The following is a 21,541-nucleotide window of genomic DNA, read 5'->3' on the forward strand; positions in this document are numbered from 1 at the left end:
ATTTCCCGTAGCCTCCGCGTAGTTTTGGTTTTCCTCGTCCCAAAGTCAAGCCGCTGCCGCACTTCAGCCGCAGCCTATGCGCAGCCCGTGTGCGACGAGACGATGGCTGCTCTTTATCGTGCCCTTGTGTCTACAGGAGACAAATTTGTTCCCGGAAAACTCCGCCCGCTGTGGGAGCATCCGGCAGGTGAGAAGAAAAAACTGTTTCGTCCGAGATCTTTCACACGGCGTGCGTGGCCCTGCTTCTCCCGCCGAGTCCCATTCAAACTACGGCGGTTCCTTGGCTGTGAAAAACAGCACGTAACGCGAAAGTTGTAGTGGTGATGTACCGTTTTATTGCGAAATGGTGCCGTACCCGCCGTGGTTGCTCAGTGGCTATGGTGTTGGGGTGCTGGGCACGAGGTCGCGGGATCGAATCCCGGCCGCGGCGGCCGCATTTCGATGGGGGTGAAATGCGAAAACACCCGTGTATTTAGATTTAGGTGCACGTTAAAGAACCCCAGGTGGTCGAAATTTCCGGAGTCCTCTACAACGACGTGCCTCATAATCAGAAAGTGGTTTTGGCACGTTAAACCCCATAATTTTTAAATGATGCCATGTTTTGGACTCGACGCGCGCGCGCAGAAGTACCAGTGCGCGGCGATCGCGAGCCGAAACCGAATAGCTACGCCCACAACTATGTCTCGTTCTTCAATTTTTCCGCAGGCCCCAAGACTATCTTCTTCTGGGCACCTTCGTTCAAATGGGTCAGTGAGTTTTATACCGCACTTTTCTTTTTTGAGTGTTGCATTAATGTCTATTCCCTACATTTCATACAACATCGTACAGGCTCTAGTGATCGCCGGAATCGGCGACTTGGCAAGGCCAGCCGAGAAGTTGAGCGCTTCGCAATCAACAGCGCTGGCTGCTACTGGTATGCGTTCCTGTGTGAACACAGCGTATACAAGCGACTCTCGATACACGCAGCTAAATCGCTTTTTCATTTTGCAGGAATCATCTGGTCACGATACTCCATGGTCATCATCCCCAAAAACTACAACTTGTTTAGCGTGAACATCTTTGTAGCCTTGACTGGGCTCTATCAGTTGCTCAGAATCTACAGGTAGTGTGCATTTCAGTTGTTGCGCTGTTTGTGCACGATAGATGCAATTGTGGAGAGAGGTACAAGTTTGGGCTGCACCCTACAGCATGCACAAGTGAGGCATATTGAATAGTGCTGTGTGCGAGTATGACTATAAAGCAGAAGCCCGAGAAGGTTATAGTGCCAGCACACGTTATGTATTACAGTAGTGAATTCCATTTTATACAGCAGCCTGCTCAGCGAGCGAAGAGCTAAAGCCGTGCCTTTTCTTTTTCAGGTACAACCAGTCATTGAAAGTGGAGAACAAGAGCTAGGGCCTGTAGTGTCCTAGATATATAACAATATCACATGGCCACTTTAGATCGCGATCGAGCCCGATATAGATCAGAATTCCCGACCGCCATTGGCTCCCTCCTGCAGGTTACGCAAAGGAGCCAATTGCGACCGTGAAATTTTGCTTTGATCGCAATCAATACTGTGCTGTGTGAATTACAAAGGTACTGCGGAGATTAGCTCACGTATAATGTGTCAATACCTGTCACTCTTTAAAGATGCGATATGTATGTAGAATTAATCAATTTCAATGCGAAGCAAGTTTAATATTTTGAATAGATGGTAGAAAATAAATTTGTTAATTCCAGGCATGTGTTTTTGTCACTAACCTTTTCCTTTTCCGGCTGAAGGACTGTTCATTTTTACGGTTGCTCCGTTGCAGTCAATATAGTAAGTTAGTATCCACAGTTTTGTTGTATTTGTTTTATTTCATGCATGTATATAAGTTTCCTCTGATAAAGAATACTGGAATTGTAAGGACTATGAAAATACTTTGATTAGTCAAAAACTACCAGGGATTGTTAGGACTAGGAAAACACTTTGATTAGTTGTAAAAACTACCGGGGATTGTTAGGACTAGGAAAACACTTTCAGTCGACAACAATTCAGAAGCAAAATTCATCCAAGTTGTAGTTGGCAAAGCATTTAAACTCGTTGCCAAGCTTCCGTGTGTGTGTTGGCTCAAAATTGCATGGTCGAAGGCCGAGGAGCTGTTCTGCATAGGGCTCCATCACTGCACCTGAAAGTAAAAGAGACAAATCACATCAAGTGAGAAATGGTGGTCCAAAGTAGCAGCCACTAGCTCTGAAACATGGTGGTAAATTCATGAGGACAGCCTGTACTTTTTATGTTCAAAACTTTACTGCCGGGTGCTTTGAGATTAATTTTCAGGTAACTATGTGCTTAGCATGACACCAGCATTTGAATAATTTGTACGATGGTTGCGGCACGTCTGATGCGAACTCTGTGGTCTTAAAGGGCTAGCATGTCCTGCTGTGTATATTCTTTTCTCAAAGCAAAGCTAAACATGTTGGTTTTCAAGCCACATTTGTCGCACAAGCCAATTTTGTAACGCTATCCTGTCACTTCTCGGTTAGCTTAAACATTCATGAGCCATTCCACTCTGTGAAGGTGGATGACCAGTGAAGCTGTTTATCACACGACACAGAGATGACATAGAATTTTGAACAAAGGTACGAACATATTTGTTGTCCTGATCGGTGATCATTGTGACAATAGGTATGCACACACATTCTCGTATCATGTGTTATTAAATGCGTCTGTCATGCAAGACAATGAATGGCTCATGCCCCCTTAAGCAATGGTTCATGCCACTGTAAATTTTAAAAATTTAACGCAGCCTCCCCATTACAGTGACAGAAGAGAATTGAAATTCTGTGCTGGAGAGATGAGCGGCAAACGAGCCAGCTGTGGAAGAAGACGACAATGCTCGAGCTGATGATGATGATGATAGTAGTATCCTCTAGGCAATGAATGGCTCGCACCAACGGAGCCACCTGTAGAAGGAGATGACAACAAATGCGTAAGCAGTGGCACGAGCGCATTAGCGCAGTTGCACCGAGGGGCACCAACGAGCTAGTTTGCGGGTTGCTCGTGGACAACTGATGTTCGAGGACGACGGAAATGCCCTAGCCATATACAGCTTCGCTATAAAGAGGAAAGGAAAACAAACATCCAAGTTGAACACTACAAGATAGGATTTTTCTGTACTTAATTCAATTAGCACACCACACCACTCTCTGTCCGGCATCAAATGTAGCTACCCTGTCTGATATGACACTATGATACAGACTTTTGTCTAGACAGAGTTGTATGGATCAATTATGGCCAAGGCCAGTCCATGCACGGTACTCTAGAAAGGTGTGCAGGGTAAAAGCTGTCCGAGACTGAACAAGCTCAACCTGTACTTGAAGACATCCTCAAAACTAGCATGCAGCGACGTTCTTCCTACATGCTACCATGCTGAATTGTCATTTCTGCTCGAGTTGCTCTTCCATTCATCTCAAAAGGCCATTTAGGTAATGCGCAGAATTTGCAGGACTCACAAAGCATGTTCTCGTTATCTGCATATGTCTTGTCGTCTAGTTCTGCCAAGGTGAAGAACCAAAAGCTACAATGCAGGATTTTTCGTTCTTAAGAAAATAACTGTGTTCAGGTTTTCTGGAACTTGACTTTTGCCTATGGCAATGAAAACTGTGGTACAACTAGGAGAACATGGAGATGACAGCAACCATTATTACTCACCTGTGCACAGGATTATAAATGTGGGCCGCAGGAATTGTACCGTTTCCGCAGTTTTCGACAAACACTCCTCGGAGAGAAAAGGGGGATCGAGCACCACCACTGTGAACTTTCCCTGCCAGTCCTGAGGTATCTTGAGCGGGACGTTGTAGTCGTAGTGCACAAAGTCTTCCCCATGACATTCAAACCTCCGGTCGAACTCTAGGAGCTTGAGTGTGTTCTTGCAGCCCAGCTCTCGAAGCTTAGCATACAGAGTTGGGCATGAGATACAAGCAATCCTGCAATGACAATGTCATTAAAATGTACGTTAAGTTGCTCCTTCAACTGTTATCAAAGGCTAAAGTATACTTAGTGACAGAGTTAGTGAGATGAAACTACAAATGCCGTTAATAAAGAAAAAACACGAAGATCCAGCACAATGTCGGAATCTAAATGACGGTAGGCTGCTGCAGCAGCAATCACCTGCACACGGTCTCGTCACCTGTAGCTGTTGGCTCTATCACAAGGACAGAGCCGATGTGTGGTGTTCGTCAGAGGAAGGATGGTGATGGAATGTGCATGCACAAAGAAGTACAACACACCTAACTACACTGAAGGCATCCAGCTTTGCAAGGAAAGACTTGCTTTGAAAGATCTTTCAAAACATAAAATATGGGGTTTTTCAGCTGCTCAGAAGAGAGCAGTGCTGCATGAACAAGACACCAAAGTTGGACACAAGATTAAAACAAGGTGAGACTTGGAAGTACTAACATATCATAAAAAATGACTAACGCCCAGCAGTTGAGGCAGGATTGGGCAGACCAAATGAGCAAAGTTGGTGACACTCATCAGAAATTATGACTAAAACCATAGACTCGGATACAACATTCTAAAAGTGAAAATGCCTCAAAAGCACTGCGTTGTCAAGCTTGGAAAAATGTGTACTGTATAACACTAAGGAGACACTATGAATTGGCACACAAAATGCCACGTGACTCAATAGAGAGTTCTAGAATAGGGGCCCCAAACATTCGGGGTCCCAAAGAAATAGCGTCGAAGCCACTGCGCATGCGCAAGAAGCAAACTGTGTCTGGGTTTTGCGTTGGGCATGCTATTTCACTGATTTAGCGGGAACCCCAAAAGTTGCCCAAAAAGGTTTGCGTAAATAAACATGGCGGCACCCATCGAAGTGACAGCTCTAACCTAGCACCAAACTGGGTTCAATTCGTGGTAACGCGTGAAGTTCGCAAGCTAAGAGAAGTGATTGCAGTTATCGCTTTCTCTCAACTAGCGTGTGTTATCAAGACTGATTCATTAGAAGCAGCTGATTCCGAATTCGATTGTGGATTTTATGGCTAGTAGGCCTAACACAGCTTAGCTTGGCTGGTGAAGGCACGTAGAGTTGGTTACTCAAAACTAAGGGCAACTAATTGTTTGCTGCTTACACAATAATCTCTAGATAATCTCTGCATTGTATTTAAAAGCAAATACATAAAAGTCGAAATTCCTATTCTTATCATAAAATGGTATATTTTATTCAATTATTTCTAATAGCTTTTCTTTGACACCGTAGTGGCACTGTCAGCACAAGACCCTATCCGCAAGTGCAAAGCCCTATTCTAAAGTTCTTCACTCCTGTGTGCTTCAATGCTAACATCCACAAAGCTCTTTGCCCCCAAACTATTGGGGGCCGCTATTCTAAATCTCTCTAATGAAACTAAGGCTTTGATGGCTGCTTAGATGCCAAGGTGGCTTTAGTATGCATGTTGTATGGCTAATCTTGTCTACCAAGTCCATTAACACTACCACTAGTTATACCATGGCAAAATTTGTTTTCATTCTGCCAGACACTCTTCTGAAACCCGAAGAAGCATAATCAATTTGCAAGACGGTTCTTATTAGTGAATGTTATGTTAAAAACGTGAAAAAAAAAAACAGCTGAAATTACCAGTTAGATGCCAAAAGCAGGACCTCCATGTACGTGAACAAAGAGACCATCTCCTGATGTTTGATATGGTAAATACTTTTGCACAAATACAGAAACTGAGATGCAAAATTGTGTGGTGGGTTACCATGTTTACACTCCAGCCTGGATTTTCATTTAATCTTGTGGTATTCGAAACACACTTCGTGGTTCCATTTTGTCGTCTGGCCTGACACAACGGCCCACATCAAATTAGTGCCAATATTCTCGAAAGCTGGCAGCAAAACTATAACTAAACGATTGCATACACTTCTACAGGCATCTGACTTCATATTCAGTATGAATATTTTATGTAATCTTGTCCAAATTTAAGCGAAAGTGCAATTTAATGTACGAGGTGCCTCGGGTGAGATATGGCAGGACTTGAAGAAGCCAGAAAAAAAAAGATGAGCTGCATCAGAGGCTATTTATATTTATTAGATTCAGGTGGAAAAAAAAGTGCCTTGTCTGTTTAAAGCACAGGCTTGCATAGCTTTATATGCAAATTGTCTGCTTTGAATGGCCAAGGCACTGCAGAGGTCAAGGCCATAAACTGCAAACAGGAGGTCAAATCACGTTACAGTATCCTGGAGTACACTTATTTCTTTATTGTACATTTGACTGAGGTTTACCAGATCCAAATCACATACCAATCCAAATCACAACATGCTTGAATGTTCATTTGTTACAGGCGACTGAAATCCATGCCTATATTGAATATGCAAATGGACACAACACCACTGGTGAACATCAGGCAGCTATCAGTTGCTGGGACCACTTTCAGATGTTGCGAGAGATCAGACTGTTGAGGCTTTTAAACTTTTATTGAAAGGCAAGGTGTAAACACTGGTAAGGTTTCAGATTTGTTCGACTGTTTTGGCAGTGCAACACACATGTTAAACAATGCTTATGTGAAAGAGAAAGCAGGCTTACAATACCTACAAGATGCACCATTTCTTCTTCCCACATATATCCTGCCAAGAAGGAATGCTACTGCCCTGGTGAAGACTAGTTTATACACTGGTAGAAAAGGGCTCCCATTCTGTAACTCTTATAAAAGACCACTGGTTATATGCCCTATTGGCTTGCTCAACTCCCATTTCATCCTCCTAATTTCAGCTAAAATATTCTACCCCCATTTGCTCTTTAATATGCACCACCTCAAAATTTCTGCCACATGTGTTAGTACAGGTAAAATGCAATGATAGTAGACTTTTAAAAATTGCGATGTGCTACCCATCATGTGTTGTTATGTCTTCTGTACATGCTCCAACCCATTTCTATTCTTCTGTAGATTTGCTTCTCCTGATCGAGTTTCCATGCGACTCACTGGCCTTGATAAACATACTTTTGCACAGATTTTAGAGGCCGGCTGCCTGTCATAAATTCTTGTTCTCTTGCTAGGCTACTCAACATTGCCTTGGTCTTCTGCATATTAATGTTCAGACTTTTGTGGCTAAGGTCCTCAATCATTTGTTGCAAAGCCAAGCAAAAAAAGAAAAAAAAAAGCAGCCAAGGACGGCAGAAAACTAGGTGGTGTAATAAAATTAGGAAATGAGCAAGTAATTGAACATCTCAGGGAGAGGCTTTCATCCTGCAGTGGACATAAAACAGGCTGATGAAGAAAGGGCTAGGTTGCAGTAGAAGATCATTTTCTCTTCTCGCACAAGCCTTGCCATCGCCTCGTTAGAGGCAGGTCCACATGTTGGGATATTAATTGATAACACATTGGGTTTCAGACTCGCCCACCCTATTTGCTGCAGATCACTATCTCCCGTTGCCCACACTATGCAAGGTAAGGGCCCAAAAGAAATAGGTGACAGGAAGTTAACTCACGCTCCTTCAGGCCCTGCTGCACGCAATGCTTCCTTGGCCAAAGCCGCTGCTGTCTCGTCACTGTACCAGAACTGGCTTAATTGCTTGGGTGAACAGAAGCATGCAAAGAAATAAACACCGTCATTGTCGTGATGGTATCGCAAAAATTACGCGGGACAAAGAGAGCCGCACAGAATATGACTAATTGTTCTCTGAATGTAGCAGCTGTCGATAACATGGGGCAGATGCGACAATTGTAATACTGTCCATGTAGTCCACTGTTTTGGGTAACGTCGCACCTTAAGGGCACATTCACACCGGCGACTTGAGGAGGTCGCGCGACCATTTGCGACTCGCAATCAAAAAGCGACCGAAGGCGACTGATGTTCACACCGGCAAGCCCGGCTGAGCGCGACCCGCAAGTCGCAATCCCGGAGATTATCGTTCTCAGCGAGAACTCTTGGGATCTACGCGGAATTTTAACGCGACGCCAAAGGAGGCCGGATGTAGACACACGAAAGATCACTTCCGGTGTCCCGCTGATTGGTTTATCAGTTTTGCGACCACGGTCGCGCGACTGAAAAATCGCGCAGAGAGCGACTGGCCCAAAATGGTCGCTTTTCAAGAAAGGCGACCGTTTGCGACCATTTGCGACTGGTCGCTTTGCGACCAACTTGGTCGCGCGACCACTGTCAGTCGCCGGTGTGAATGTGCCCTAATATTAGTTCTTTTTTTCTTGATATTTTTTTTCCTTGCGTTGTTTAGATATCTGCTATCGATCAGGCTAGCAGCATCGGCTTATCAAATGGCTATCACCATAAACCAAGCGTTTATGTTCGCAGAGATAAACGTACCCAGTCCTCCTGTGGTGCAGTTCCCTTTTCTTGCTCCTCTCTCTCGCGCAAAAACTCTTCCAGCGCGGCTTTCGCGTAGTCGGAGAGCTCCGGCGGACTTTCGTCATCAGCTGATTCGCTAGACCTGCATAACGAAACATGCACTTTCGGATATTTTTCACAATGCGGGAAGATGGGGCGGGAGGGAATCCGGGAAGGCGCGATCTGCAGAAGAAAAAAACTGGTTTCGACCTCTGCTCTAGTTTATTAAAACCGACCGATGAGTTCTCAACTCACGCAACCGGTTTTAGGCGCGCAGCTTGCCGCGCCCTTTGCGCTCCTAGAAACCGGTTTTTCGAAGAGAGATCTCGTTCCGCAATACAGTAGAACTTTCACCTCATGTTTTGCCGATGACGCAGGGCACGAAATAGTGTCTTGGCCAACTCCAATGTATTTTACGACTATTTAGTCGTATGATTTAATGGTCACTTTTGTATGAATCCAAACAAACTGGGCGCGGCCATGTTGCTGATATCGATGTCGTTGCTGTAAACCGTTACTACGGCACGAGCAACGTTTACAAATACCATTTTGTGGGGCTTTGTGGGCATGTTTGTGGGGATCAGTGCACGAACGTTAAAGTGCTCGAAAACCAAACCGTGCTGTATCACGCGCTGGGCGGTATTTGTGTTCACAATATGATGTTGATCTCTCAGCAATCACCATACCTCAAGATATCGCACGTTGTCGCGACTTCAAACTTCCTTGTCGCACGCTGCTTCTGAGGCGACCAAAAGTTTCAAATCGACCTCCTGCCTCCGCTCCCCACCGCCCACCCCCCCTCCGTCCCTTTTGGTAGGGACAGGCGATCTCCACATCTTAGAATTCGCCGCAAGATTACAGTGCACCTCGGACAAATTTGCAAGCATTACAACCATTGGCTCCTCCTCATTTGCGAATTTATTTCGTTTAACTAACTTGGGTTAACTTCTGTTTTCGTTTAACTTCTAGAACACTCCACCTCAACAAATGTGTTCACTGCGCTTCATGAGAAAATTTGTTTAACGTTAGCATAACCGTTCCACACATGAACTGCTGTTTGAGTGTTGGACAGAATTTATGGTTCCATGGGAATAGTAGGTGGAGGTAGTTTGAATACAAGGCATAAGATAGTCTCTAGAACCTAGGGCGGGGAAAAGACAAACTATGGGCCTTTGCCAATGCGTTGGCACACTTTACCCCCATATTTACTAATCATCTATTCAAAGTTCTTCCTTATTCTAGAATGTCTCCTCTCAGCACTCCACCTCGACCCAAGAAAGTTGATGGCAACGCTGCCCTTTGACAGAAGTGTCATGGCACTTCACTGGCAGTGCTGCGCTCAATTTGGTGGAGTGCAGGAAGAACTTGGAGTCAGGGATAGTTCGATGATACGGGGGTAAAATGTGCCTACTTATTCGCAAAGGCTTCCCCAAGTGGACCCATAGTTTTTCCTTTGCCACCCTAGATTTCAGCGATTGTATTATGCGTAGTGTTCAGATTACCACCACCTACTATGCCCCTGGAACTACAAATTCTGCCAGACACTCGAGTGGCACTAAATTTCAATTTGCACAGGTTTGGTTTAGAAATATCCCCTTTGTCATTAACCAGAAACACTTCACCACTTTCTGCTTGCTTTCCTGTGTTTGTTAAAAAGGTTTCTCAAAGTCCCTCTAAAACTTTCCTCTTGAGCTTCCACATTAGGGTACAGCCACCGGAATGCCATGAACGACTGCATTCTTGACTCGCATCGGCCAAGTTCCTAAACGAAAGCTTTCCGAACATCTTTCTGTTCACTCCACTATGATAAAGAGAGTTAAATCATTGAACAGCACTGTTTCTTGCCACAAAAAAGTTGTACATTCGAAACTTCCTTTACCTATTTTGTGCAAACTGCTCGATTCCCCATGGTGGGTACGTGCCACTTTTGCAGAGGAAACAACTATGTGCACTGAAACCACCGGAGTTCACGCCGAGAGTTTTGTTGCTTCTTCCAGACATGTGCAATTCCAAACGGCACATGTGATGTGTACTTACCAAAATTGGGAGAGAAAGATATATAGAGTATGTATGCTTGCATGCTAAACAAATGTTCCCCCACGGCCACAGCGAAGCTCCACTGGCAAAACTACACTACAGAAAATCACACTGGTGAATGGAGTAACTTTAATTTTGAAAGACTCTGTCCAAGTCTAGCTGGGCTACCAATCTTGGTGCCATATCCTCATGTCAGGACACAATGATGCTTTATGTGGGCCAACAGTAGCGTAGTGCAAGGCACACATCTTGCAGTTACGGTGCCTCGATGCCCTATGGTATTGAGGCGCTCTACTTGCAGTGGTCTCTTTCATGTGTATGGTTACACTAGGGGGTGATGTTTGAGCATGTAAAAAGTGTAGAAGGGAATGCTTCAGAGTAATCTCAGTAGGTATGAATTGTGTCGATTGATGATGAATTAGGTCTGTTCTCAATGTGGTACTTGATAGCACCATTATGTAATTCAAGTGTATTAACCCGGCAGGTTAGTGCAATCCCCTCTCCAGGATGTCAAGGAGCCTCGTCTTGGGATTTCTCGAGCTAATTGCAGCATTTTTTACGTTCGGTAATGTTGTGAAACCAATAATTGTCAGAAGACAGCTCTTGGTGAGAACATGTTCATACCGCAGTTAGAAGAATAGGGCTTGCCTTTGGTTTCTTGTAACGAAATTTAAAGCGTGCAAGCATCGATATAAAAGCAGCAGCATATAAAACATGCTTTGCCAATGTTGAAATATGCCTGCCTTGTGTATGGGTCTTACGTGGCGTGCGTATAGATATCGGAAAAAAACCCAGTGTGTAACAGCAAGGTTTGTCCGGGAGAGGTGGCTGGGTCTATTTGAGTAACGGAACAGGAGTTTTCCATAATTGTTTGGGAATCCACTCATCCAGCTATCTGCAGCCCCTGCATTATGTTTTATTGTGTAAAGGCTAGGCCGTACCTTTCCAGGATGGCTGTTTAATTGTTCTGTTCCATGAACCATTGTCACTTAGAGTTCACAACCCAAAGGCAACAGGGGGGAAACACCAGGCAGGAAACTGGAAGTGAGCCTCACTTCAAGCCACCTACGGCTCAGTTTGGAATTTGCGTCACCGCCCTCATCGAAATGCAGCCACCACGACTGACCCATACGTGTACATTTCACTTGCTTCACGTGTGGGATACCACATGTAAAGACCTTGCATCAGTCTCATTTCCAATTGTGCTGTAGAAAGGAAGCGAATCGGGCGCCAAATTTCTTCCCTGCCACCTGCCGTGCATTGCTCGCCTAAGATATTTAGTAAGAAACTTTATACTCAATACTGAAATTCAGCAAAACATTCTTTTCTGGCGTATTGCCTGTAGGCAACATTTACCAATAAAATGTTAATGGTACTGAGGGTCCTGTAGGGATGAAGAATAATCTGCACATCTTAAGTTGCTTCGTGTCATGGGATATCATGCTAAGGCACAAGCTTGTTTATTCATTGTCCCCTGGGGACATGAGACGCACTCCAGGAAGACCTACAACGTACGGCATTTGTGCAATAGAGAGAACATCGGTCTGCATAGTCATCATATACACAGGCAGTGAACATTATGCTGGTGGCGAGGTTGATTACATGGCCATAGACACAAGAGATGCCGGGCATTGGTTGTCCCATAAAGGCTCAATCCAACTGAAAAGTTTAACGTAAGAAACTATAGACCAATTGGTGGCCTAAATGTCTCCGCTCACCTGCCAGATGCACCAATTAAAGCTCACAAATTCTACCAGCCAGCTAAACATGCATTATCACCCTGCACTTGCCAGGAGTGTATCCACTAAAAAAATCCACGGCTTTGCCTCGGCTCAGTATAATTCTCCCATCAAATGCCAAAAACTGATGAAATTGCAAAGGGACCTACTAAACAAGTTTGCCTGGCACAGCCCACAGGAACTAAAATGTTTGCAAGCGTTTTGGCTTTTGCAAGAGTATTTACAAGCCAACTAGCAGTCTAAACACCAGTACTTGTATGCTGTGTGCACAATCCAATTATGCTTCTGGCCTCTATGGCAGGAAGGGCCAAAACTGCTGCAATACACTGCACCAAGCGCAAAGGAATTCTGGGCAGCTGCATAGTCTTGAAGCTCAAGTCCTAGCATGCAAAACTCGTGCTTCTTATAAAGCAGCTGGAGGTTTTTTAATAGCAATTTAACGTATGCAAGAATTTCAGTGGGCTGACAGCATGCTACCTAAAGTTCAGGTGCTTGGGCCCTCCATTCAGGTACTACACACCCCAAATGAACTTTAAGAATGCGCATTGAAAATTAGGCTAACACTGCTCACCAGAAATTATGCAGAACCAGGAACAGTATGGAAACCTAGGCGCAAGGCTTCTGGGGTACGTTGATGCCCAAGGCTTAGAGGCTGGGATTTGTGTCATCCACTAATTATCGGGTGAATGTGCTTAATAAGGCGGTTAAGAAAACTGGACAATTGCCACCTGTGCAAACGTTGCTTCAGTAATATAAACTAATAATTTACAACTAGCCAAAATGAAATCTCGGAGTTGGCTTTTAATGGAATAACTTAAATTGCTACAGCATTCTCAGCAATGCTCACAACAGTCGCCTCGCACGGCCCACTCTGTCTTTATTCTTGAACAAGTGTTATCACACAGCGTAGCCATAGCTTTTGATGACCTTGGCCATCGGTTCCACCTGCTTGGCAGAGAGCTCCTTGGCCTGTGCGAGCAGTTTCTGCAAGGAAAGATGCAAAACATTAGATTACCTTGCTCACAACGATCAAGCCAGAGGTTTCTGCTGCTCAGGATTCTCAGTAAAAGTTTTGGTATCACAGATCATCAAACAATGTAGGTATAAGGCATCATGGAATCCAACAGTTTTAAAGCAGCCTCTGCAAAAACAGACCACCTCCCATCACTTGGGATATCTGAACAGTTTACAGGATAAGGAAGTTTGTAAAGTCCTTCATTTACTGTATAAGTTAACAAAACTATTTAGCTGACAGCAAACAGTACTGTTACAAAGCACATGAAAAGTAATCTAGGCACAGAGAAAACACACTGTCAGTGTAGTTATAATAAAATCAGACCTGACAAGCGAATACCTTTGTTTAATACCTTTTTCAGTAACGGTGCACAAATCTGTGTACACACTGGTATAGCCAATTTTGCCCGATGGTGGGAAGGTAGCAACTACACACATTAAGCTTTGGGTAAATTGAACCCTTTGCATACACAATGTGACACCATTTCACTTGCGTGTGAATTATTGCTACACATGGCCACTTTGCTGAAGGCACTACCAAGTCTAATGTGGTGTGCTGCATAAGCTATGCAAAAAGCATCATCTAACACCTTTTTAAGCAAAGCTGTCACAGCAATAACAAAGGCTTGGGTGGTGGTGCTGTCTTGGAGAGAATGCATAATCGCCCACAGGCACGCACAAAGCAAGATGTCCCCACACTCACCCTGTCCGTCTTCTTGGCCTTGTGATAGAGGGCAGCCTTGGCTTTCCTCTTCAGCTCAAGAGACTCGATGACGCTCTGGTACTTCCAGCCAACTTCATGGCCAAGACGTCCAAGAGTGCAGTACTGCAGGTGAAAGTGACACTACCAGTTTACCTCATGCCACGAATCTGACTGGTCTCACTAGTTACCTACGCAAAATCAGCTTTCAAGATTGATTGCACTGCCCTCTGTGGGAGGGCTCAATGTAGGTAAGGAATAGAAGCTCATCACAACTGAAAATGATTCTCATGAGAGCTGAAGCCCAAAGCAGGGGAGGAAGCACTGGGCGACTGAACCAGCTTTTCGCACGTTTATGTCAAAAGACAGCTTAGACTCCCTTTACTGATTGTCCAATGGAAAGCTACATGAACTTTTGCTGCCTTTCTGGTTTCTGCAATGATCACTGCTGATTGCTGCACATAAATAGGAAGACAAGACCTGCACACATTTGCAGCAAAAGCGGAAAAATGGGAAGCTCAGAAAGAATCCTTAAAGCACTCAATGAATGCTTTCAAGTCTTGTCTCCACACGATCACATAGCAATTTCTGTACCATTACTTGTTTATATACCAATTTGAAGTGGAACACAATTGTCTAACTTGTGTTTAAACAATTCAGTTAATTTATACAAAATATATGGAACTATGCATCTTTGGGCACTAGTGCTTTAGAAACAAATCTGGAAAAGAAACCGGTCTTTAATGGCTATAGACCCCGCACCCCCGCTTGTTAACAGGTAAACATGAAATTCCAAGGGGCGAGTCGCTTTCGACCAGACAGTATGGCATTCATCGAGCAAAGCAGAGATGTACAATACCCTGCGCCTTGGGTTGAGCCGGAGCACACGCAACGCTGATGGCACCACCATGCGCTTCATGCGGTGGTACGGAGGCGGCACACCCTCAAAGACCTTCAGACGGTCCAGTGCGAGGGAGCCACGCTTGGTCTTGTGCGGCAGCATGCCGCGCACCGTTCGCCACAAGATTTTGCTGGGCGCCCTGAAGTGGTAGGGCCCCCGCGCTGGGTTCACATTGCACCGCTTGCGCAGGAAGTCCAGGTACTTCACTGCACACGGAATGGGCGAAGGAGAGTGCAAATAAGTCACCAGTGATAGGATGAGCAGGTGGGTACAAACTACAATGAAAGCCTTCAAAACGACTGCAAGTCAACAAACATTCAGCACTATAGCAGAAGTCAAGATGCCCCCTCCAACAGACAACACTGGCTCTCAACCAAGACTCCTGCCTTGCTATTTCAGCACCTGCTTCACCCGCCCTCAAGCAAAAGTGGCTACACTACCAGACCTGTCACCTTTTATCGAGCAGCAGCTTGCTTCACGGGACTATGCTACCACATGCCTCATAGCTGCGCGCAACCTTAAATATATGGCACAGAACTGGCACCTCATGTTTGGCACCCAGCATGCAACTTGAGCTACATGGTCTGTTATCTTCAGAGACATTTTGCTGAGACTTGTTGCTCACTGAATGGCATGTCCACGAGATAAAGGTGATTGAAATGCCTGCCGAGAGCATGCACCATGTGAGCCTGCAAAATCTCAAGACATGGACAGCACCACTAACACTGCTAAACAGTGTTTTATCCAACCATGTGTGAAGTGCAACATCACTGTTTTGTTAAAAATATTTTTAAAAAAGTAATGGTAAGTTTTGGTAATGATTATGTTGCTGTTGATACTTTGCACTAGCAGCTTTGGCTCCTCAGGTTGAAATCAGCCATTAGGTGACGGACGAGCTAACAAAATTTTAAAGGTAATCATGCAGCTGCAAATAAATTCTTTCCTATTAAAGCCTCACCTGCCACACACATCTTGTTAGAATTTATAGAAGCTTCACTCGCACCTCATCAAGTGACCCGTGTACTTTTGAGCAGATGCTACATTTTAACGTCTTCCAAACGCCTTTTGGGCGTCTTTGAAAGATCACGTTGACTCCATTCCTAACTTAACGATACATTTCGGTTCTTGAAACGCGCAGCTAGTTTTCCACACTTAAAAGCGGCACGTTGCCTGTGTAACCGAGCACGTGCACTACACGGGAAATTTGACAAGTGCTAGAAAACAGTCTTACGCTTATTCCTGAAGAAGCTTCCAGATATGCAGATCCCTTCGCATCGAACGACGACCACCCGTTGGCCTGGGCAGAGGGCAAACAGCAAATGAATGCAAAAGAACATCCGACGCCTCGGCAAACTTCACAACCGAGAAGGGACTCAGATGGTGATGCATGGTAAAGGTATAATCACATCGATCATACGTGTGGATGTGAAATTATCATCATGTCAACGCAGTGTGAGCATATTAATTATGAAGGATGCTTACCATGAAGCAGTGTTTTCGCTACTAATGCAGAGAGACGGCCAAGTAAGTGGCCTTGGCCGTCGATGATAATGGGCTGCAAGATGAGAGAAAAACACGACTGAGTCAGCGATATAGCACTCCGAAAACTTGCCACGTTCAAATTCAGACTTCCGACTCGTATGTCGATAACATCAACGATTTATCACAGCGCATACCAAAGCAAAAGCGTACACGAATACAAGCGAAGGTTCGAACGCTCACGCAGACATACCGGCGTGAATAGGCCTAACACAACATGTGGCGACACTTGACACTAACAATCAGTACGTAACGACGAATTAAATCAAAGTTCAAGCTGCACTGACTAAAAACAATGTCGGCTTTCTTAGTGGCAAAAACGAATTAAGATATTAGCGCACGCTCGAAACGAGGGCACCAGTCAGTCTCGCCACGTGAAAGGAATCCAACAATAAATGGAGGCGTTTTAACTAAAGTCAAGCAAAATTACGCGTAATTTTGAAACTACACATTAATGAATTATTAAAACGAATGAACACTGCCACTAACAAAGATTTACGACGTCTCGGAGCGAAAAGTACGGACCACCACGAACCTTCCGTGAAAACCCAGTCATCTTGACCGGAGAAGAGACATGGAAAAGAGACTTCGACGGGGTTCTCCCAAAAGCCAACACGGCGCAATCATGGTGGCCAGACTAAATGTAATTTCACGGATTTCGCAAAGTTTGCTAAAAGGGAAAAGAAAAAGCTTGCTGTAGTTAAATTTAACGCACCAGACTAAACCAGACGTCCTGAATAAAATTATTACTACTGCATTTCATATAGGTGAATTTATAGCTAAATTTATTGCGTGATATTGTACATCTGACGACGATTTCGCCTTTGGAATGTAAATGAAGTGCAGAGACATTACGCTAATAGGCAAGTCAGTGGCAATAACAATTTTATAATAACCAGGCTTTATTTAGTATACTGTATAATTTATAAATGATTGGTGAAGTCAGTAAATATCAAATGAAATCCCGTAATTTCATATATTTTGTCATTTGGCACACAGAAGCGGCGCAGGCATCGAGGCGTCATACGTCCATGGGTGCACATATATTTTCTGGCGAGATACCCGATTGGCTCCCACCCAGATGCCGCCGAATTTGTGCTGTGCGCGGATATTTTATTCTATGGCCTGGTCCCTATCTAAGGCCCCTAGATAAAATAACTTTGTCCAAATAGTTTGTTGTCTAACCGACCAACCTGTCCAACCACCAACAGTGTGCAACCTCCCGTGCCTCCGTTTCGACTTGAGGAATCATGGAAGAACCGGAGGACCGCGCAATCAAAGAGATGTGGTGAGTACGACGTTTTGTTTGGTGCCTACTTCTGTACTTACAGCCTTTGAAAAGCAGCGATTTTGATGCGATGTGACCGAACTGTCTGCAATGTCATGCCAAACTTCCTTGTTTCTGAACAGCGGGATTTGACGGCTTGAATGCATGCCGGTTGACCATTAGCTTTCGAGTTCTCTTGCAGCAGAGGGCGGGGCGCGAGAACACTCGTGTACCGTACGAGCTTCCAGTTCATGATCAAGGACCAACGGGGCCGTACTATGTAAAGAATTCCTTTTTGTGATTCTTTCTCATCGTGTTTGCTCATTTGCTCCGACGCACTGCACCAGCTCGTCAATATATATATAATACAATAATTTGCTATATTCATGGAAAAGAAGGCGTTTTTCTTGACATGCAATGCACAGAACTTGATGTTTGTTGCATTTTTAAAAACTCCCGACAGTAGCACGTATGTCATCAATTTGGAGCATCTCTTTTTCCCCCGGGAGTGTTGCTTTGGCAGCAGTATCTTACCACAGCTTGAATATATATATATATATATATATATATATATATATATATATATATATATATATATATATATATATATATATGCCGGCTGATCTTTTCTCAAAATTAAAGAAAATATGGCACCACGTTTTCAGCTCTGTAACTCTGCAATGGAAAACAATATTGCACTTATGTAAACTGCATGACCTATTTGCACATCCGATGTACGAGGGTTATTGAATAAGGGCCGTTCGTACATAAGAAATATATATATATATATAATATTAGAATAGTTAACTGCTGGGATAGTTGGTCATGTTGCATACTAAAAAGATTTTGCGCCAAGAACAACACACACAAGAAAGACGATGACACCACGGGCGCTACTTCAACTGTTTAATGAGGGTGAAAGCACTGGACATATCTCGACAAACTTATCTTGTGTGTGTTGTTTTTGGCAGAAAATCTTTTCAGTATGATATATATTATTTATTAAAAGCTTTTATTGGTGGGTTTAGTTTAGTACAAACCTACTTCACTTTTCTACATAATTGCTTTTACCTTTAAGCACTTTTCGTACTGCTGCCCCAGTTTGCTTAGTTCCTCTGCATAGAAGTTCACTGCCTGTAAATTGAACCAGTCGACAATGGCGGTCTTGAGTTTCTTGTTGTCTTCAAACTGTTATTCCCCAAGCCACTGTTTCAATTGCAAGAAGGGGAAATAGTCACTTGGTGCAAGGTTGGGACTGTAAGGTGGCTGAGCAAAATGTTCCCAACCAAAATTTTGAATCTTCTTGGTTTGCGTGTTGGACAGCTTCCTGAGCCATTGATTTTTGATTGCATGTCTCAGTTTGGTGAGCATTTTGCAGTATACGTCAGCTGTGACTGTGTTCCCATGTTCCATGAAATCATCCAAAAGAGTGCCTTTTTTGTCCCGGAAAATGCTAGCCATCATTTTCCTTCTCAAGTAAGGAGACAGCTTGATTTTTTCCGATTTTGGTGAAGAGGAATGGTGCCACTGCATTGATTACTGTTTTGTTTCTGCAGTAGCGTAGGATATCCAAGTCTCGCCGCCTGTAGCAATGTGCGAAAACTTGTCTCCATCTTGTAGCAGTCCAAAAATACTCGTCCACTTGACATTCTTTGCTGTTTGAGTTATGTGAGTAAGCAGTTTGGTGCCCACTTTGCACACACTCTGTGATATCCTAGCTTTTCAGTTACAATCATGTAAATTATAGTGTGTCTAACAGGAAGAAACTTATCAGCCCACTAACTCTCAGTCGTCGATTTAATCGCAATTCCCGGTCCACTTGTTTAACAGTTTCATTGGTCTGAATGCTGGGCCTCCCACTCCGCTCTTCGTGCACACCTCTGCGGCCATTTTTGAACTCTCCACACAACGTTCTGTCCTTTCCCTCCTCATCACTGTAGGCCCATAAACTATAGCAGAACTCCCCATGAATTTCAAAAGCTGATGATCCTTTTGCATGCAAAAATCGAATTACAAGTCGCACTTCACAGCAGGCGAGAGCAATGATTTTTGGGGACATTGTCTACATTCCCTGACAAGCAAACGACTATACTGGGCCAAAACAATAACTTCATTACCATCACAAAGAAATAAGAGATAGAGCTACACAAATAGAGCTTTGTTCTGACGTGTAAATATTTAAACACAAGCAAACAGACCCTACTTTTTGAATAACCCTCGTATTATACAGCACTCTGTGATTTACTCTGTGAACAACTTATTTGCGATTCTTTTGCAAAGCCTCAATAAGCATTGTAACAATTACATGGAAGCTGTAAGCACATTTATCAATAACTGTCTACAGAACTAGTTTCCTTACGTTTCTCATGAAGCGTTGGATGTGTAAGCTTTGTGCCTCAGTTTATTTTAAATTTTTGGATTGTCAGCAATTCTTCTAAAGAGCATTGAGGTCTCGAATAAAAATTTTCCTTCCTGCTGAGTGTACCGGGTGCGGCAGGTATTTGAGAACAAAGTTACACCCACATGCAAACAGACAGATATCAGATACCTATAATTTATGACTAACATTGTAGCGAAGGTCCTCATGAACCACATGTCTGACAGTGGCCTCGTCAGCCTCCACCTCCTTGGCGAGGGCTCTTATCGACTTGCTGGGGTCCTTGTCAATGATACCTCGAATGCGACTAATGCATTCTGGTGTCCTAAGAGTGTCAGAACGCTGACAATGTTGTTTGCTTTGTGAAACAGTGTCCACATCGCCCTTGGCAACCTCCACTTCTTTCCGAACTTTGAACACGAATGATCAGGCAACCTTCAAGAATGTTGCGATCTCTGAATCGGGGTGTCCTGCAGCCAAGGACTCGATAACTGCATGCCTCTTCATTTGCTGAGTTAAGTGAAGTTCTGCCATGGTTACCTGCAGCAAAAAAGTATTTGCAGCTATTATGTACCTAGAGGATGGGGGTCATGAAATGTGTGTTCTCAAATACCTGCCACACCCTGTACATAGGAAAGAAAATTTTGAGCTCTAGCTTCCCATCTTAAATGCATCATATTTAGTTCAATAACAAAGGTGCTGGTAAAGATCCCACTAATCTTCCAAAGGAAGCTTTTCTGGCTTGCCAGGCCTCTACGGCAACTGTGAGTCTAATTGATCTAAAATTCCAAGAGTGTTGTTACATCTGACATACGCAGTATTCTTTCCAAACACTTTAATTAATTTTGCAATAATAGGCTGATTATTTAAACAGAAATATTTTAAATTTCATGCCTACACCCAAGTGCCGGTGCGTCAGTGTGACATTGCAAATGTTAAATTATTTTTTCGTATTTGGGTTGGTGCTGAGTAAATGTTATTGAAACTTGTCAAGCTCAATCTTTGGCTCTTTTATAATGCAATGTAATAAATTTTACTCATTACCAAAGAAATAACCAGGCTCAAGCAGACTCTGTCAAAATCCATGACGTCACTGTGAGCTGGCGCAGGAACTTCAAGGCAGTGTCGCCACCTGGCTTTAGTTCTTGCGTCTTTTCTGGCTTAGAAAGGCTCTTTCTTCTCTTGGCAAGAGTGGCCTTTTTGGCATTTTAGTACAAGGTCAATATACTAAGGACAGGCCGAAAAATTCGGCAGAGCCCATCTCACGATGACTCTCCACTATGCATTTAACATCGAAGAATATAGTTCCATAGTGTATTTCCACCATCAAAACGCATTCTGTATGAAGTGTGTACTACAGCGGGATTCCTCTCCACTGCTTCCCTATAAGCACTCTATGCCATCTAGCTGTGCCGCTGCGAAGCCTGTGGGTGGCCTACAAAACCCATGGCATACTGGTACTTGTTATCGCTGAGAAATTCGTTGTGGGGCAGCAGGGGTCCTCTATTTGCTTCTTTCTGAGCACGCTGCTTCATCTAGTGGTGCTGCCAAGAAGCCCGCAAGTGGCCTCCAAGACCAGAAGTTCGTTGAAGTGTAGCAAATACTTATTGCACTCATGGTGCAGCTCACTAAAGTGTTGCCGGGAAAGACATTCATTAA

At 43.9% G+C, this 21,541-nt stretch overlaps 4 protein-coding genes across 4 annotated transcripts in view; 2 read left to right on the forward strand and 2 right to left on the reverse strand.

Annotated features, from left to right (window-relative positions):
• Nucleotides 1-29: 29 nt before the first annotated feature.
• LOC142585231 (mitochondrial pyruvate carrier 2-like) lies at nt 30-1,723 on the forward strand. Its single transcript, XM_075695823.1, has 5 exons — nt 30-187; nt 706-746; nt 829-913; nt 991-1,102; nt 1,359-1,723. The coding sequence occupies exons 1-5, from the start codon at nt 103-105 to the stop codon at nt 1,393-1,395; spliced, it is 360 nt and encodes a 119-aa protein (XP_075551938.1). The 5' UTR covers nt 30-102; the 3' UTR covers nt 1,396-1,723.
• Nucleotides 1,724-1,822: 99 nt separating this feature from the next.
• On the reverse strand, nt 1,823-8,806 carry LOC142585230 (EEF1A lysine methyltransferase 1). Its single transcript, XM_075695822.1, has 5 exons — nt 8,663-8,806; nt 8,288-8,411; nt 7,455-7,537; nt 3,680-3,954; nt 1,823-2,153 (listed from the first exon to the last, which is right to left on the reverse strand). Exons 1-5 carry the CDS (start codon nt 8,665-8,667, stop codon nt 2,020-2,022), a joined length of 621 nt encoding a protein of 206 aa, XP_075551937.1. The 5' UTR covers nt 8,668-8,806; the 3' UTR covers nt 1,823-2,019.
• Nucleotides 8,807-12,944: 4,138 nt separating this feature from the next.
• On the reverse strand, nt 12,945-16,866 carry RpL13A (ribosomal protein L13A). Its single transcript, XM_075695824.1, has 6 exons — nt 16,774-16,866; nt 16,182-16,254; nt 15,931-15,996; nt 14,658-14,905; nt 13,802-13,924; nt 12,945-13,068 (listed from the first exon to the last, which is right to left on the reverse strand). The coding sequence occupies exons 1-6, from the start codon at nt 16,792-16,794 to the stop codon at nt 12,982-12,984; spliced, it is 618 nt and encodes a 205-aa protein (XP_075551939.1). The 5' UTR covers nt 16,795-16,866; the 3' UTR covers nt 12,945-12,981.
• A 392-nt stretch (nt 16,867-17,258) lies between these two features.
• The window catches only part of LOC142585233 (protein regulator of cytokinesis 1-like), a 30,267-nt gene continuing 25,984 nt past the window's right edge, over nt 17,259-21,541 (forward strand). The window contains exon 1 of the mRNA XM_075695825.1: nt 17,259-17,526. Within this exon, the coding sequence (XP_075551940.1) occupies nt 17,489-17,526 (38 nt within the window). The 5' untranslated portion in view covers nt 17,259-17,488. The remainder of the gene's footprint in view (nt 17,527-21,541) is intronic.

Source organism: Dermacentor variabilis, chromosome 6 (genome assembly GCF_050947875.1).
Source record: "Dermacentor variabilis isolate Ectoservices chromosome 6, ASM5094787v1, whole genome shotgun sequence".
NCBI lineage: Eukaryota > Metazoa > Arthropoda > Arachnida > Ixodida > Ixodidae > Dermacentor > Dermacentor variabilis.

Coding starts and splice junctions, on each gene's coding strand:
- LOC142585231 (XM_075695823.1), top strand. CDS start 103: ATGGCTGCTCTTTATCGTGCCCTTGTGTCTACAGGAGACAAATTTGTT. Junction 188..705: donor GCTGTGGGAGCATCCGGCAG/GTGAGAAGAAAA, acceptor ATTTTTCCGCAG/GCCCCAAGACTATCTTCTTC. Junction 1,103..1,358: donor CAGTTGCTCAGAATCTACAG/GTAGTGTGCATT, acceptor TTTCTTTTTCAG/GTACAACCAGTCATTGAAAG.
- LOC142585230 (XM_075695822.1), bottom strand. Junction 7,538..8,287: donor CTGCACCACAGGAGGACTGG/GTACGTTTATCT, acceptor TGTTCACCCAAG/CAATTAAGCCAGTTCTGGTA. Junction 2,154..3,679: donor ATTTATAATCCTGTGCACAG/GTGAGTAATAAT, acceptor TTTTACTTTCAG/GTGCAGTGATGGAGCCCTAT.
- RpL13A (XM_075695824.1), bottom strand. CDS start 16,794: ATGACTGGGTTTTCACGGAAG. Junction 15,997..16,181: donor AGCGAAAACACTGCTTCATG/GTAAGCATCCTT, acceptor CCCTCTGCCCAG/GCCAACGGGTGGTCGTCGTT. Junction 13,069..13,801: donor AGGCCAAGAAGACGGACAGG/GTGAGTGTGGGG, acceptor CTTTCCTTGCAG/AAACTGCTCGCACAGGCCAA.